Genomic DNA, 13,015 nt, shown 5'->3' with positions numbered 1-13,015 from the left:
GTCAGCATTTAATTCATTAGTGGGACAAAAACAACTAAATAAGGGCTACATTAAACGTTTATTCATTGATTTAAATAGAAAAATCACTATAGAAAAGTTTGAAAATAAAGGCTATATAGTGAGAATGAGGACATGTGTAACATCCCTCCTGCAGTATACAGGTAACCTCACCTAGCGGCAACCTCACCCAGCGGTAACCTCACCTAGCAGCAACCTCACCTAGCGGCAACCTCAGCTAGCGGCAACCTCACCTAGCGGTAACCTCACTTAGCGGTAACCTCACCTAGTGGCAACCTCACCCAGCTGTAACCTCACCTAGCGGCAACCTCACCTAGCGGTAACCTCACTTAGCTGTAACCTCACTTAGCGGTTACCTCACCTAGTGGCAACCTCACCTAGCGGCAACCTCACCCAGCGGTAACCTCACCTAGCGGCAACCTCACCTAGCGGCAACCTCACCTAGCGGCAACGTCACTTAGCTGTAACCTCACTTAACGGTAACCTCACCTAGCGGTAACCTCACCCAGCGGTAACCTCACCTAGCGGTAACCTCACCTAGCGGCAACCTCAACCAGCGGTAACCTCACCCGGCGGTAACCTCACCTAGCAACAGAAACACAGAGCTAATGGAAGAATGGCGAAGCGTCAGGGAGACGAAAATGCTGAATATCTCCAAAAGAAAAAGAGAGGGTACCATGAAAGTCACAATGAGTTTGGCTTCATAGAAGCAATGGACAATGGGGGGGTCGCCAAAGTTTACAATGGTAAATATGTGGGTCCCTCAAGAAAAAGGTTGGGAACCACTAGTGTAGAGAATACAAGAAAAGACAAACAAGAGAAGAGACAGAAAGGAGGTTTTTATTTGTTCTCTGACCTGAGATGCAGATGAAAGTCATGTAGTCTCCCTGACCTCCAGTCGCCAGGAAGGGGATCTTCTTCTTGGTCCTCCTCTTCACCTGCACCGCAGCGAGCATCTTCTCATCGTGGGGGATGAAGACCTCCTTGTTGATGGCCGACTTGGCACTCATTTCTGAAGTAGGCAGGAGTGAACAGCTGGCGATTAGTTCAAGTGGACAGGATGAGATCCACTTTTCCTGAAGAGGAAACGGCAAATTAAAATCAGCAGAACCAAGGATCGGACTAACTACAGACGGTAAACAACATGAGACTTTCTCACTTTGCAAAAAAAACACATTTTTGTACTTGCACACATTTGCCTCAACCTAAATCTGGCAATAAAGATATTATATTTGTTAGGGCTGGGCAACATATCGATATAAATAATATATCAATATATTTTTAAATACATTTTCAGTCAAAGCTAAATATGACATGTTACAAGTAGTGAAACCATTCATTTAAGTGAATAAAAATACTGTATAACAATAGGAGTTAGGGCTGGGTGATATATCGATATATTTTTAAATGTGATATGGAATTAGACCATGTAGACTTTGAGTGTAAATTAAAAACACCATAAGGCGTTACGGTAAGAACGTGTTAGACCCGCATTCAAAATAAAAGCAAACACATGTAGCTTTCAAAATAAGAGCTTGAATCTGCTCTATTTATTCATGTTTTACAAAAGGTTTAACCTGAGCCAGGCCTTACCACAATGATAATCATATCACAGTGATGCAGGTGTTGTATGATATTTTTTCATAACATACTGGTATCGAGAGGGAAAAAAATGGTATCGGAACATCTCAAAAGTATGTAAAGTATGTAAGTAAGTTAAAAGTATGAAAAAAGAAAATCTTCAGTAGCAGAATATTTATTTTTCTTGTTTCTGAACCAACACTTTGAAGAAAGATAGACAGAGGGAGTGAAGCAGGAGAAGTCTGTAATAGAAGACTTTAAATTGTAAAGCTTATGTCTTCTTCGTATGCTCAGCCTCGGGCCAATCGCTCCCCTCGCTCTGCAAAAGTACACACAACCAATCTTAATTCATACACTCTCTCCTGCTCACAGTGTATAGCACGTTAAAGTAATGACAGAGGGAGTTAAAAGGTCCCAAAATGGAGAATGGCTGCATCTCTCTGTGCCTCCACGCTCCATCTCTTTAAATGCTTTGCCAATGTTCTTGTTGGAAGCACCGCCACTCGCAGCGATGAAATGACTTGAGCTGAAGCCGTTAGGAGTACTGGTAAGTCTCACTGATACAGAACAGCAATCCTGTTTCTATTATTACGAGCCAATGTCTGCTAGGGAATGTATTTCTCTGTGACTGGGAATAAACCACGAGAGGCTCGGCAGCATGCCTGATGGCGTCGGGGGGAAAACTGTGCTTAAATGCAGGATTCAGTCATAAAGAAGTGGGTTAATTAGCGCCAAATGCTCTCATGAGGACTATGGACTTTAATCATTTTCTCAGCCACACAAGTACTCACAACAACATAGTGAGCAGCCCACCCTGGTGAACCGATCAATCCGTCAGCCTCAACCAGTCGATGAATTACTTCAAGCAAGCCAGACTGCAAAAAATGCCTTCATCAAACCCGCTGGCTAATAAATAACAGAGCACACAAACTGTTTTCTGAGTGCTCAGCGGCCGAGGAGAAGCAAGTGGAGTCACAGTTTCATTCACTGATTATTATGAAAAGCTAAAGCTGCAGGGGAACAAGGTTAACATGGACAGTAAAAGAAAACTTCTCAGCCCCCAAACTTAGTGGCTGAAAGGCTGCCATTGTTGACTGGTGGTCATTGTTAAAGCAGGATTACGTCAGGCCAGAAGGAACATGAAAGCTTCTAACACAATACCATGGTTACAAGATAAAACCTCTAATAAATAGCCCAGCAGTAAGTCATATGTCTATGACGCTACTGTTGTTTTATTTTTCACAATTAATCAACAGATTACAGAAGATATGCACAGAACTCCAACCCCCACAACTCATATTCCCTCACATAGGGTAAATCAAAATAGCTCTAATAATATGCATAGAAACACAAACTTGCCAAAGTCAAAAACTTATTAGAGAAAGCGAGACACCTTCCAATCTTAATCACACCACTCAGAGAACCAAAATAATATCCAAACCTATACCCTCAACACACAACAGATATTGTTACACAGCATGAATAAGGAACAAATAAAACAGATGAGAAAAACAAACAAACAAACAAAACAAAAAAACACAAACTATTACGCTCAGGTCTTGCCATTTTTACTATGCCTTATATTGACCCATAATGCTCTTAAAGTCAAATTCTATATGAGATTGCCAAAATTTTTAAAAAGTCTGAGGATCTGCCTTTACTCCTATAATATATATTATCCAGTGTAAGATAGCTTTAAAGTTCATTCCACCAGTGAGCTGTTGCAGGGGGTTCGGTATCTTTTCATTTATAAGTTATAAATTTCCTGTCTGCCAGCATAACAAGATCTATGTGCTATGGTGTTTATTCCATTTGTCAGACAGACTAGTTCTCAAAAGACATAAACGAGGTGACAATGAAATAGGTACTTGTAAACATTGAGATATCAACTCAATAATAGATTGCCAAAAAAAGGAAAGTGAGTCGCAAGACCAAAACATATGACGAGATGTTCCTTTTGTTGTTTACATTTTAATGGAGCCTGTCAGCTATGTGGTAATTTGTGAGACAGTATTTAGTGTTGGTTTCATACTGAACTTCATTACAGGCAAAGATGATGTATTGTACTATGGGGGGCAAGGAAATGAGTTAAATCACCTTTTCTCTGACAAAAACATTCCAGGTTTAACAAAGGAAAAATGGATTGTAAGGCTATTGAATTATGTTGTATTGTTCCACAGATGCTCAAGTCATTGTGAACATTTCCTAATTAAATGCCTGGATGGACATTTCAAAGGGTGCATTAGCTCTACAAACTTTGTTTTGTTCACTTGATTCTGTTTTAAGCAGTTTACGCTCTAATTGAATATCCCCCCTCTGCTGCTCCTATCCATCACCGTTCCTCTCCGCTCTTTGAGCAATGTGAGACTTCACAGTAAACAAAAACCCCGGCCAAGAGTTGGTGGAAAGTAATTAGAGAGAGGCTAATAAATATGCCTTCGGAATTTAAAGGATGTCCAACATCCCAACATTTGAGGCTAGGAAACAGAGCTAGAATCTTCTTTAAAAACATGACACCCTTGATCACAAGCACAAAGCTGTTTTTCCCACACATCCCTATGTCTGGAGCTGAAAAGCTCTTTCAGTCAGGGCCTGTTACGTGAGCCAGGCATCCTGTAAAGACTGCACTTTAACCAGTGTATGCATTTCATACTGAGCTCTGATAAAGACAGCCAGACCTGTAGTGTTAAAGTGTACAAATAGTCCAGCACTCAAAAGACTTCATGTCCTCTGAATATAACAAGTAATGTTGCTTGTTATAGTCAGAATATTCTGAGGTCAGCTCTGAATGCATCCACCAGTCATCTTCACCAAGGATGGTACATTAAACTGCTGTGTATCAGAGCTTCCAGTCCCTATGGATAAAAGAGACTATCTGGGGTTTCTGTCGTTTTATGAGGATTTTTTATTTCCTCGTTTTAGTGCAAAGAAATTGCACAATTGTGAGATTCTTTCGGTGGCCCTGAGAGCTCACAGTGCTGCAACTTCAGAAAACACATTAAAAAAATACACAAAACACAAGCAAATTGAGAAAACATCTTCATCAATTCGATAACACAAGTGCTGCATTTAGAAAACAAGCTGCAAAGACCACAATACAACACGATAAGAAAACGTGCTCCAAATAGACCACAAGACAACAGAAGTGTTTCCGGAAGACACTTAAAAGTGATGCACACGTCTGGACACGCTTGTGATATTATCATGTTATTTCAAGATAATGATAATTACACCTTATAACATAGCGTGCTAACGTTAGCCGGCGATCAATAGCTTGCTAACATTAGCGGCCTATTGATAGCATGCTAACATTAGCGGCTGATTGATAGCATGCAAACGTTAGCAGCCGATCGATAACATGCTAAAGTTAGCGGCCGATCATAGCGTGCAAACATTAGCGGCCAATTGATAGCATGCTAACGTAATCGGCCGATCATAGTGTTCTAATTTTAGCCGGCGATCGATAGCATGCTAACGTTAGCAGGCTAGCAAGACCAAGACCAACTTGGTGCCATTGAGAGAGACCAACTAAAATGTGTATCATTTATTTATTTGACTTGTTTAACTGCAATGTGATTGATACAGGCTTGCAGGCTAACGCTATATATCCCATTATAACATGAAAATATCATTATCTTGAAATAACGTGATAAAATCACAAGCGTGTCCAGACATGTGCATCACTTTTAAGCGTCCTCTGGAAACACTTCTGTTGTGTTGTGGTCTTTGCAGCGTTTTCTAAATGCTGCTCTTGTGTTGTCAAATTGATGATGTTTTCTCAATTTGCTTTTGTTTTGTGTATTTGCATTAGTTTTCTCAAGCTGCAGCGCTGTGAGCTCTCAGGGCCACCGTAGATTCTTCATTATACAGGGTTCATACACTTTAGCAGTGGTCAAATTCAAGCATTTTTCAAGGGCTTTCAAGAGAAATACAGGAAGCATTTACAAGCACTTTATCCAAAACCAAAGCACTTTTTAAACCTTGAAAATACAACATTAAAATTCAAGCATTTCATCCATTAAGGATTTCAAGCACCCATACGAGCCCTGATTATAATATGCATTAACAAAACAACACATGCACCATTCTGTACATATCTGTATTCATACTCCTTTACAACACTAACTGCCCTACATGAGCTAACCCATTCTCTTTGGTGTCTATTCCTTAAGATCTGCTTCCTTCCCCAGTTACTGAATGGTACAATAAAGAGAAGAATAACAGCAGAGCGAGGTTAATTGTGGAAAAGCCACTCATCTTGTTGCTCTCTAGAACAAATCACCCAGCGGAGTTCCTCTCTGTGGAAGCCCTAATCCGTAACATCTCTCCCTCTACTCCCAGCTCCTCCAGCTGAGAGGGAAGGCTGCCCACATCTCCCTGCAAGCTGTCACCAGGCGAAGGGGAGCACATATCCCCCCTCAGGTGGCCCGCTGGAGCATGACGGGGAGGGGGGATGAGGGGATGGGGGGATGCGAGGAAGAAAACAAGGAGGAGGAAGAGGAGGAGGAGGAGGCAGACAAGAGCCTGGAGGCAGTGAAATGTAGCCAGCTACAATGCAAAGCTTATGCTTTGACTCTGAGCGTTTTTTCTTTTTGGTCATTTGTGTCTTTTTTGGTCATTTTGTGTCTACTGTTGTGTCTTTCTTATTTATTTTGTGTCTTTTTTTGGTCATTTTGTGTCTTTTTTGGTCATTTTGTGTCGGTTGTTGTGTCCTTTTTATTTATTTTGTGTCTTTTCTTGGTCATTTTGTGTCTTTTTTGGTCATTTTGTGTCGGTTGTTGTGTCTTTTTTATTTATTTTGTGTCTTTTTTTGGTCATTTTGTGTCTTTTTTGGTCATTTTGTGTCTTTTTTTATTTATTATGTGTCTTTTTTTGGTCATTTTGTGTCTGTTGTTGTGTCTTTTATTTATTTTGTGTCTTTTTTGGTCATTTTGTGTCTGTTGTTGTGTCTTTTTTATTTATTTTGAGTCTTTTTTGGTCATTTTGTGTCTTTTTTGGTCATTTTGTGTCTTTTTTATTTATTATGTGTCTTTTTTTGGTCATTTTGTGTCTGTTGTTGTGTCTTTTTTATTTATTTTGTGTCTTTTTTTGGTCATTTTGTGTCTGTTGTTGTGTCTTTTTTATTTATTTTGTGTCTTTTTTGGTCATTTTGTGTCTTTTTTGGTCATTTTGTGTCTGTTGTTGTGTCTTTTTTATTTATTTTGTGTCTTTTTTGGTCATTTTGTGTCTGTTGTTGTGTCTTTTTTATTTATTTTGTGTCTTTTTTGGTCATTTTGTGTCTGTTGTTGTGTCTTTTTTATTTATTTTGTGTCTTTTTTTGGTCATTTTGTGTCTGTTGTTGTGTCTTTTTTATTTATTTTGTGTCTTTTTTTGGTCATTTTGTGTCTTTTTTTGACATTTTGTGCCTTCTCTGGGGTTTTTTTTGGTCATTCTGTCTTCTCATTTGGTTTATTTTTTGGTCATTTTGTGTCCTTTTTGGACATTTTGGGGTTTTGACTCTGAGCGGTGTTATGCAATGATCACAACGTGCAGGGCTGTACTGGAGGGAGCCAAGTAGCTGCTGCGGTAGTGAAAACGACGTACATATATTTTACGGCTGCTTATCACCCCATTTCCAAGCACAGCCCCTTTGGAAAACACTTCATTAGCCGTGGCTGTGAGGCGCCAACAGTCCGAGGAGCAGCACTGCTCCCTGCTCCCTGCTGCCCACTGTGTTAATGTGAGATCTGTTCAGTCAGTGCTCACTGCTCTCCTGGGACCTCGTTGGAGTTCTTTGAGTTGGCCACACAGTCACTTCAACACAGTCCTGTTCTCCAGCCCGAGCTCACGGGCCTGTAGGGAGCTGCTACAGCAGCAGAGAAAGACAGGTGGATGATCCAGGACTAGGGTAGTCACCATACTAGGATTTACATTTACATTTAGTCATTTAGCAGACACTTTTATCCAAAGCGACTAACAGGAAGAATAAAAGCAAACAATGAAGGTATAGTGCAAAAAGAGTTACTAGTGCATCAATAAGTGCTAGAAACAATTCTTTAAGGAGTAGAATTATCGTGTGGTGCTAAGAGAGAAGATGCTCTCTGAAGAGCTAAGATTTAAGCTAAGATTTTCAACTTCGATACCGATACTCAGGAAAATATTCCATACTCGATACCATTTTCGATGCCACAAGGATAAAACATTTTTATTTTATTTTTTTAAATTACAGTTGTGCAAAAAGAAACTGCAACTATGATAAAAAGCTTCAGGTCTGAGGTAGTGCAAAAAATAAATAAATAAATAAATACCATAGATTTTCCCCCTGTCCACATTCACAATGTTGATCAAAAAGATAATATAGATAACATAACATAACCTGACCTCCAAAAGTGACGCAATGGTGACATATGTGTCCAATTAAGGGTTTGTAAAACATCTGTAGCGTATTAAACTTGAAATTAATGATTAGTTGAGGGGTAGTTCCAAAAAAATGATTTGCTCAGTAGTAAAAATCCAGTGAATAGCAAAAAGGTTAGCCCAATCACAATACTAAAATTTTCAACTTGATACCGATACTCAGGAAAATATTCGATACTCGATACCATTTTCGATACCACAAGGATAAAAACAAAGACCCCAAAATTATTAACAAGTAAAATGCAACATGTTAAAATGAACAGAACCCCAGGTTAAATATTTATAATAAAAAACAGTTGTGCAAAAAGAAACTGCAACTATGGTAACAAGCTTCAGGTCTGAGGTAGTGCAAAAAAATGAATAAATACCATAAACAATAACAATTAGAACAATATTTTGAGGTTGTGTGCTGTGCACAATATTAGGCAAGCTTGATAAGTCGACTTTTCTCTGCTTCATTCTGGGACTTCAAGAGAGAAAATAACACTTTTCATCGATACTTTTGAAAATGAGTATCGTATCCGGATACAACGTTTTAGTACCGATACTCAAAAAAGTATCAATACTTTTGACAACTCTATCCAGGACACATTGCACTGCGTCTTTAACCCTTTAACAGGCAAAGAACCATATTTGGTAACTTGAGTGGACATCTATAAGGTCTCCTCGCTCTCCGTGAGCTCATAGAACCACATGGATTTCTACATCACAGATAGTGACACTGTGGCATCTGACCAATCAGTAAATCACACAAGATTCAAGCTTTCCTTTATTGTCACTGTATGAAAAAAGTATACAACTAAATTTACATGTGCTTCTCCTATACAAGGTGCTTTAAAAAAGACATTCAGACATTACGCATATGTAATAAGTAGTCTAAAAAGATAATAAAGGTAAACGATAAAGTGGTGATGGATGCAAATGATGTGTTATTGTCTATATAGGGTTGCTGTGGGAAAGAGACTATAATAAATATATTAATAATAATGACTTAATTGACCTCGATTTGCAATATAAAAATGAAACATTTTGCAAAAAGTCTTGTCATATCCTCCAATAACACTTCAGGGTTGAGTGCCCTATAAAGGGTTAATTTCCTTTGCAAACGCATATAAAGTCAAAGCCAAACCTTCAGTTGGCGCAGGCTTAAAAATCCATCTGGGGAGGAATTACTAAGTATATTTACTCTTCTACTCGTTTAATTAAAATGCTGACGGCCGACTTGGGAATTATTTAGACAGTGAGCCATTAGAAATCGATCACATAGATGAAGTAGTGAGCTTTAGTGTGGATGTGGATTAGTGAGCAAAGGCAGACTGAAGGACAACTGAAACCTGCTGGATTTATACACGTCTGTCACTAAAGAGGCATTTTCTCATTTATTTGATTAGTTTAATTGCAATGTGATTGATACGGGCTAGCGGGCTAATGCTATATATGACGTTATAACTTGAAAATATCATTATCAAGAAATAACGTGATAATTTTGCGTTTGTCCAGACGTGTGCATCACTTTTAAGAGTCCTCTGGAAACACTTCTGGTGTGGTCTTTGCAGTGCGAGCCATTAAAAATCGATCACATAGATCAGGGATGGGCAACTTAAATGCTGCAGGGGGCCACAATTTTTCATGGCCACTACCACAGGGCCACATATAGGACCGTGCACGATGATGATGAAACTGCAATTTTAAATATGTTTACAGTGCAGTAACTTAACATATTTCATGCTCAAATGCATGTAGAACAGTATAAATAGGAATACAAAAAGTTTGAAGCAAATAAAAAATAACCACTTACTGTGATTTCTGTTTTTTTCAGTGCAAGAACAGCAGACCAACATTAATTGCAAGAAGTAATTTTGTGCATTTTTACACTGCACTTTTAAGATTTCATGCTCAAATGCATGTAGTTGTACTGAGGGCCACTTCAAGTGAGGGTGCGGGCTGTATGCGGCCCCCGGGCCTCCAGTTGCCCATCCCTGGCTTAGATGAAGTAGTGAGCTTTAGTATGGATGTGGATTAGTGAGCAAAGGCAGAATGAAGGAAAATGAAACCAACTGAAACTGTACACGTCTGTCACTAAAGAGGCATTTTCACATTCCTCTGCTGAAGGAGGAAACGTCTGTGAACTTCCCTATAATCTGAGATTCAAACACACGGCAGGCAAACATTTGGTGCATCACAACTTTAAAAGCCAATCGCTGTCAATTATGCAAAAGCCGGAAAAGAAAACTAAAAACCTGCAGCGCAGACTGGACCTGTCAGTACATAGTGCACAAAACAGAAAACAAGATTTAGGTAAGGGGGTTTGGCATACAGTCATGTAAGTGTGTTCATGCATCAAAAAAGAGTGATAAGCATGTGGAAACACCTTGTTTTTAAGCCTTATCTTCACTTCTTGGAGGACACCCAACACTGAATGGGAGATAGAACTTATCGACTTTGTAAATCTAAGATTTTTTCTGACAGATTCTGAGAGCTCGGGCTCCAGGAAAGCTCCAAAAATCATTTTTCCGTACATGCCTGAACTGCAGAGTCCAGTACAAACACAGCAGTGTCTCTGACTGATGTTAAGAAAACAAAACAAAAGGGTTAGTTTGCTTTAGGGAATTGACTATTTTTCTGACTATTTAGTAAAAAATGTCAAGAATAATCCATCTTGAAAAAACTCCTAGGACAACATCTCCCATTAGACCCTCAAACCTGCTTATTAGGAGATACTACAAATATTGATGCACGATTAAGAAAAGCTCAAAAGAGGACAAGAGGTTCCTCTCACTGGCCTTGTGCGTTGCCAGGAAGTGCATCGCCATCACATGGAAATCTGACTCCCAACTTTCTATAGGAAGATGGGTTTCAGAAATGAATAGCTGTGTTCCACTTGAAAAAAATTACATATACACTCAGGAATGACTAAAAGACTTTTACAGAGATGTGGCAGCCCGATTTAGCATATATGGACTAGGGTTGTCAAAAGTATCGATACTCAAAAAAGTATCGATACTAAAACGTTGTATCCGGATACAATACTCATTTTCAAAAGAATCGAATATCTGAAGCTTGTTTAACTGTAATGTGATTGATACAGGCTAGCGGGCTAACGCTATAAATCATTTTATAACATGAAAATATAATTATCTTGAAATAACGTGATAATATCACAAGCGTGTCCAGACGTGTGCATCACTTTTAAGCGTCCTCTGGAAACACTTCTGTTGTGTTGTGGTCTTTGCAGCATTTTCTAAATGCTGCTCTTTGGTTGGCCAAATTGATGAAGATGTTTTCTCAGTTTGCTTGTGTTTTGTGTATTTGCATGTTTTCTTAAGTTGCAGCGCTGTGAGCTCTCAGGGCCACCGTAGATTCTTCATTAAACAGGGTTCGTACACTTTAGCAGTGGTCAAATTCAAGCATTTTTCAAGGGCTTTCAAGGAAAATTTTCAAGCTTTTCCAGTATCTTCCACCTGTTGTAAATTGAGTACTTACATACAAGGTTATCATAGTTGCAGTTTCTTTTTGCACAACTGTTTTTATTATAAATATTTAACCTGTGGTTCTGTTAATTTTTACATGTTGATATTTTTCTTGTTAATAAAAATATTTCTGTTAAATTTTGGGGTCTTTGTTTTTATCCTTGTGGTATCGAAAATGGTATCGAGTATCGAATATTTTCCTGAGTATCGGTATTGAGTTGAACATTTTAGTATCGTGACAACCCTAATATGGACACATTGTCAGCTTCAGTTACGGGTTGTTGTTTTTGCAAGCTCTTTGTTGTCAGTGCTTAATGTTGTCTTCCTTGCTTCTGGACCATGTTTCTTTTATTTATTTTTTTATTTAAATTAATTAATTTTATATCACTATTAATATTATTTTCATTATTTATTAATGTTATTTATCTATTTATTTTTTCTCCTCTCTTTTTCCAGTTTGTGGGTGGGTTGGGGAAGAAACTGAAAAATAAAATATTAAAAAAAAAAAAAAAAAGAATAATATGAGATTTTATGTACAGATTTAAGAGGGGTATAAAGTTTGCTCTAATATATCATGTGCTCATTTATAGGGAAGAAAGCTGTGAGGGATTGTTTAATAATAAGAGATGCTAACATACAGTTAGGGTTGTCACGATACTAAAATGTTCAACTCGATACCGATACCAAATATTCGATACCATTTTCGATACCACAAGGATAAAAACAAAGACCCCAAAATTTAACAGAAATATTTTTATTAACAAGAAAAATGCAACATGTAAAAATGAACAGAACCACAGGTTAAATATTTATAATAAAAAACAGTTGTGCAAAAAGAAACTGCAACTATGATAACAAGCTTCAGGTCTGAGGTAGTGCAAAAAATAAATAAATACAATAAACAATAACAATTAGAACAATATTTTGGGCTGTGTGTGTTGCTGTTTGGTTGCGGGTCGACTTTTCTCTGCTTCATTCTTGGAAAATAACACTTTTCAGTCACCAACATTTATGTAAACTTATTAACTCTATGCTTATGTATACTGACACTGTGTATACTGTGGGTATCGATACTTTTGAAAATGAGTATCGTATCCGGATACAACGTTTTAGTATCGATACTTTTTTGAATATCGATACTTTTAACAACCCTACATTAGGGGTGGGCGATATGGCCCTAAAAGAATATCACGATATTTTAGGCTATTTTTGCGATAACGATTTTCTTGACGATATTACCAAATACTTAAAAAGATATAGAAAATATGATTTTTTTTTAGTCTGTATAAATAAATAAAAATCTAACATGTAGTTTGAAGTGCAAATCTCAACAGTTGCCAAATACAAAAAATTACTCTTGAGTATGAGCTAATAATAAAAATAACCATTTAGGGGTTCCGGGGGCATATTTTAATGACATTTTGTAAAGGAGAATAAAGGCTCTTGTATGTTTTATTTAAGGCATCTTATTTTGACAGTCTTCTTGTAAATTATGTGGTGGATTCTCTTAACACACTGTGCTTTTATTTTGAAAGCTGCATGTGTTTTGC

At 38.0% G+C, this 13,015-nt stretch overlaps 1 protein-coding gene across 1 annotated transcript in view; it reads right to left on the bottom strand.

Moving 5' to 3' along the window:
• Nucleotides 1-13,015, bottom strand: part of stxbp6 (syntaxin binding protein 6 (amisyn)) — a 133,639-nt gene that overhangs the window by 112,207 nt on the left and 8,417 nt on the right. The window contains exon 2 of the mRNA XM_059352665.1: nt 875-1,094. Coding sequence (XP_059208648.1) covers nt 875-1,028 — 154 coding nt within the window. The 5' untranslated portion in view covers nt 1,029-1,094. The remainder of the gene's footprint in view (nt 1-874; nt 1,095-13,015) is intronic.

The sequence above is a fragment of the Centropristis striata genome, chromosome 16 (assembly GCF_030273125.1).
Source record: "Centropristis striata isolate RG_2023a ecotype Rhode Island chromosome 16, C.striata_1.0, whole genome shotgun sequence".
NCBI classification, from domain to species: Eukaryota; Metazoa; Chordata; class Actinopteri; order Perciformes; family Serranidae; genus Centropristis; species Centropristis striata.
The sequence above is the reverse complement of the archived record's forward strand: the minus strand, read 5'-3'. Positions and strand labels throughout refer to the sequence as shown.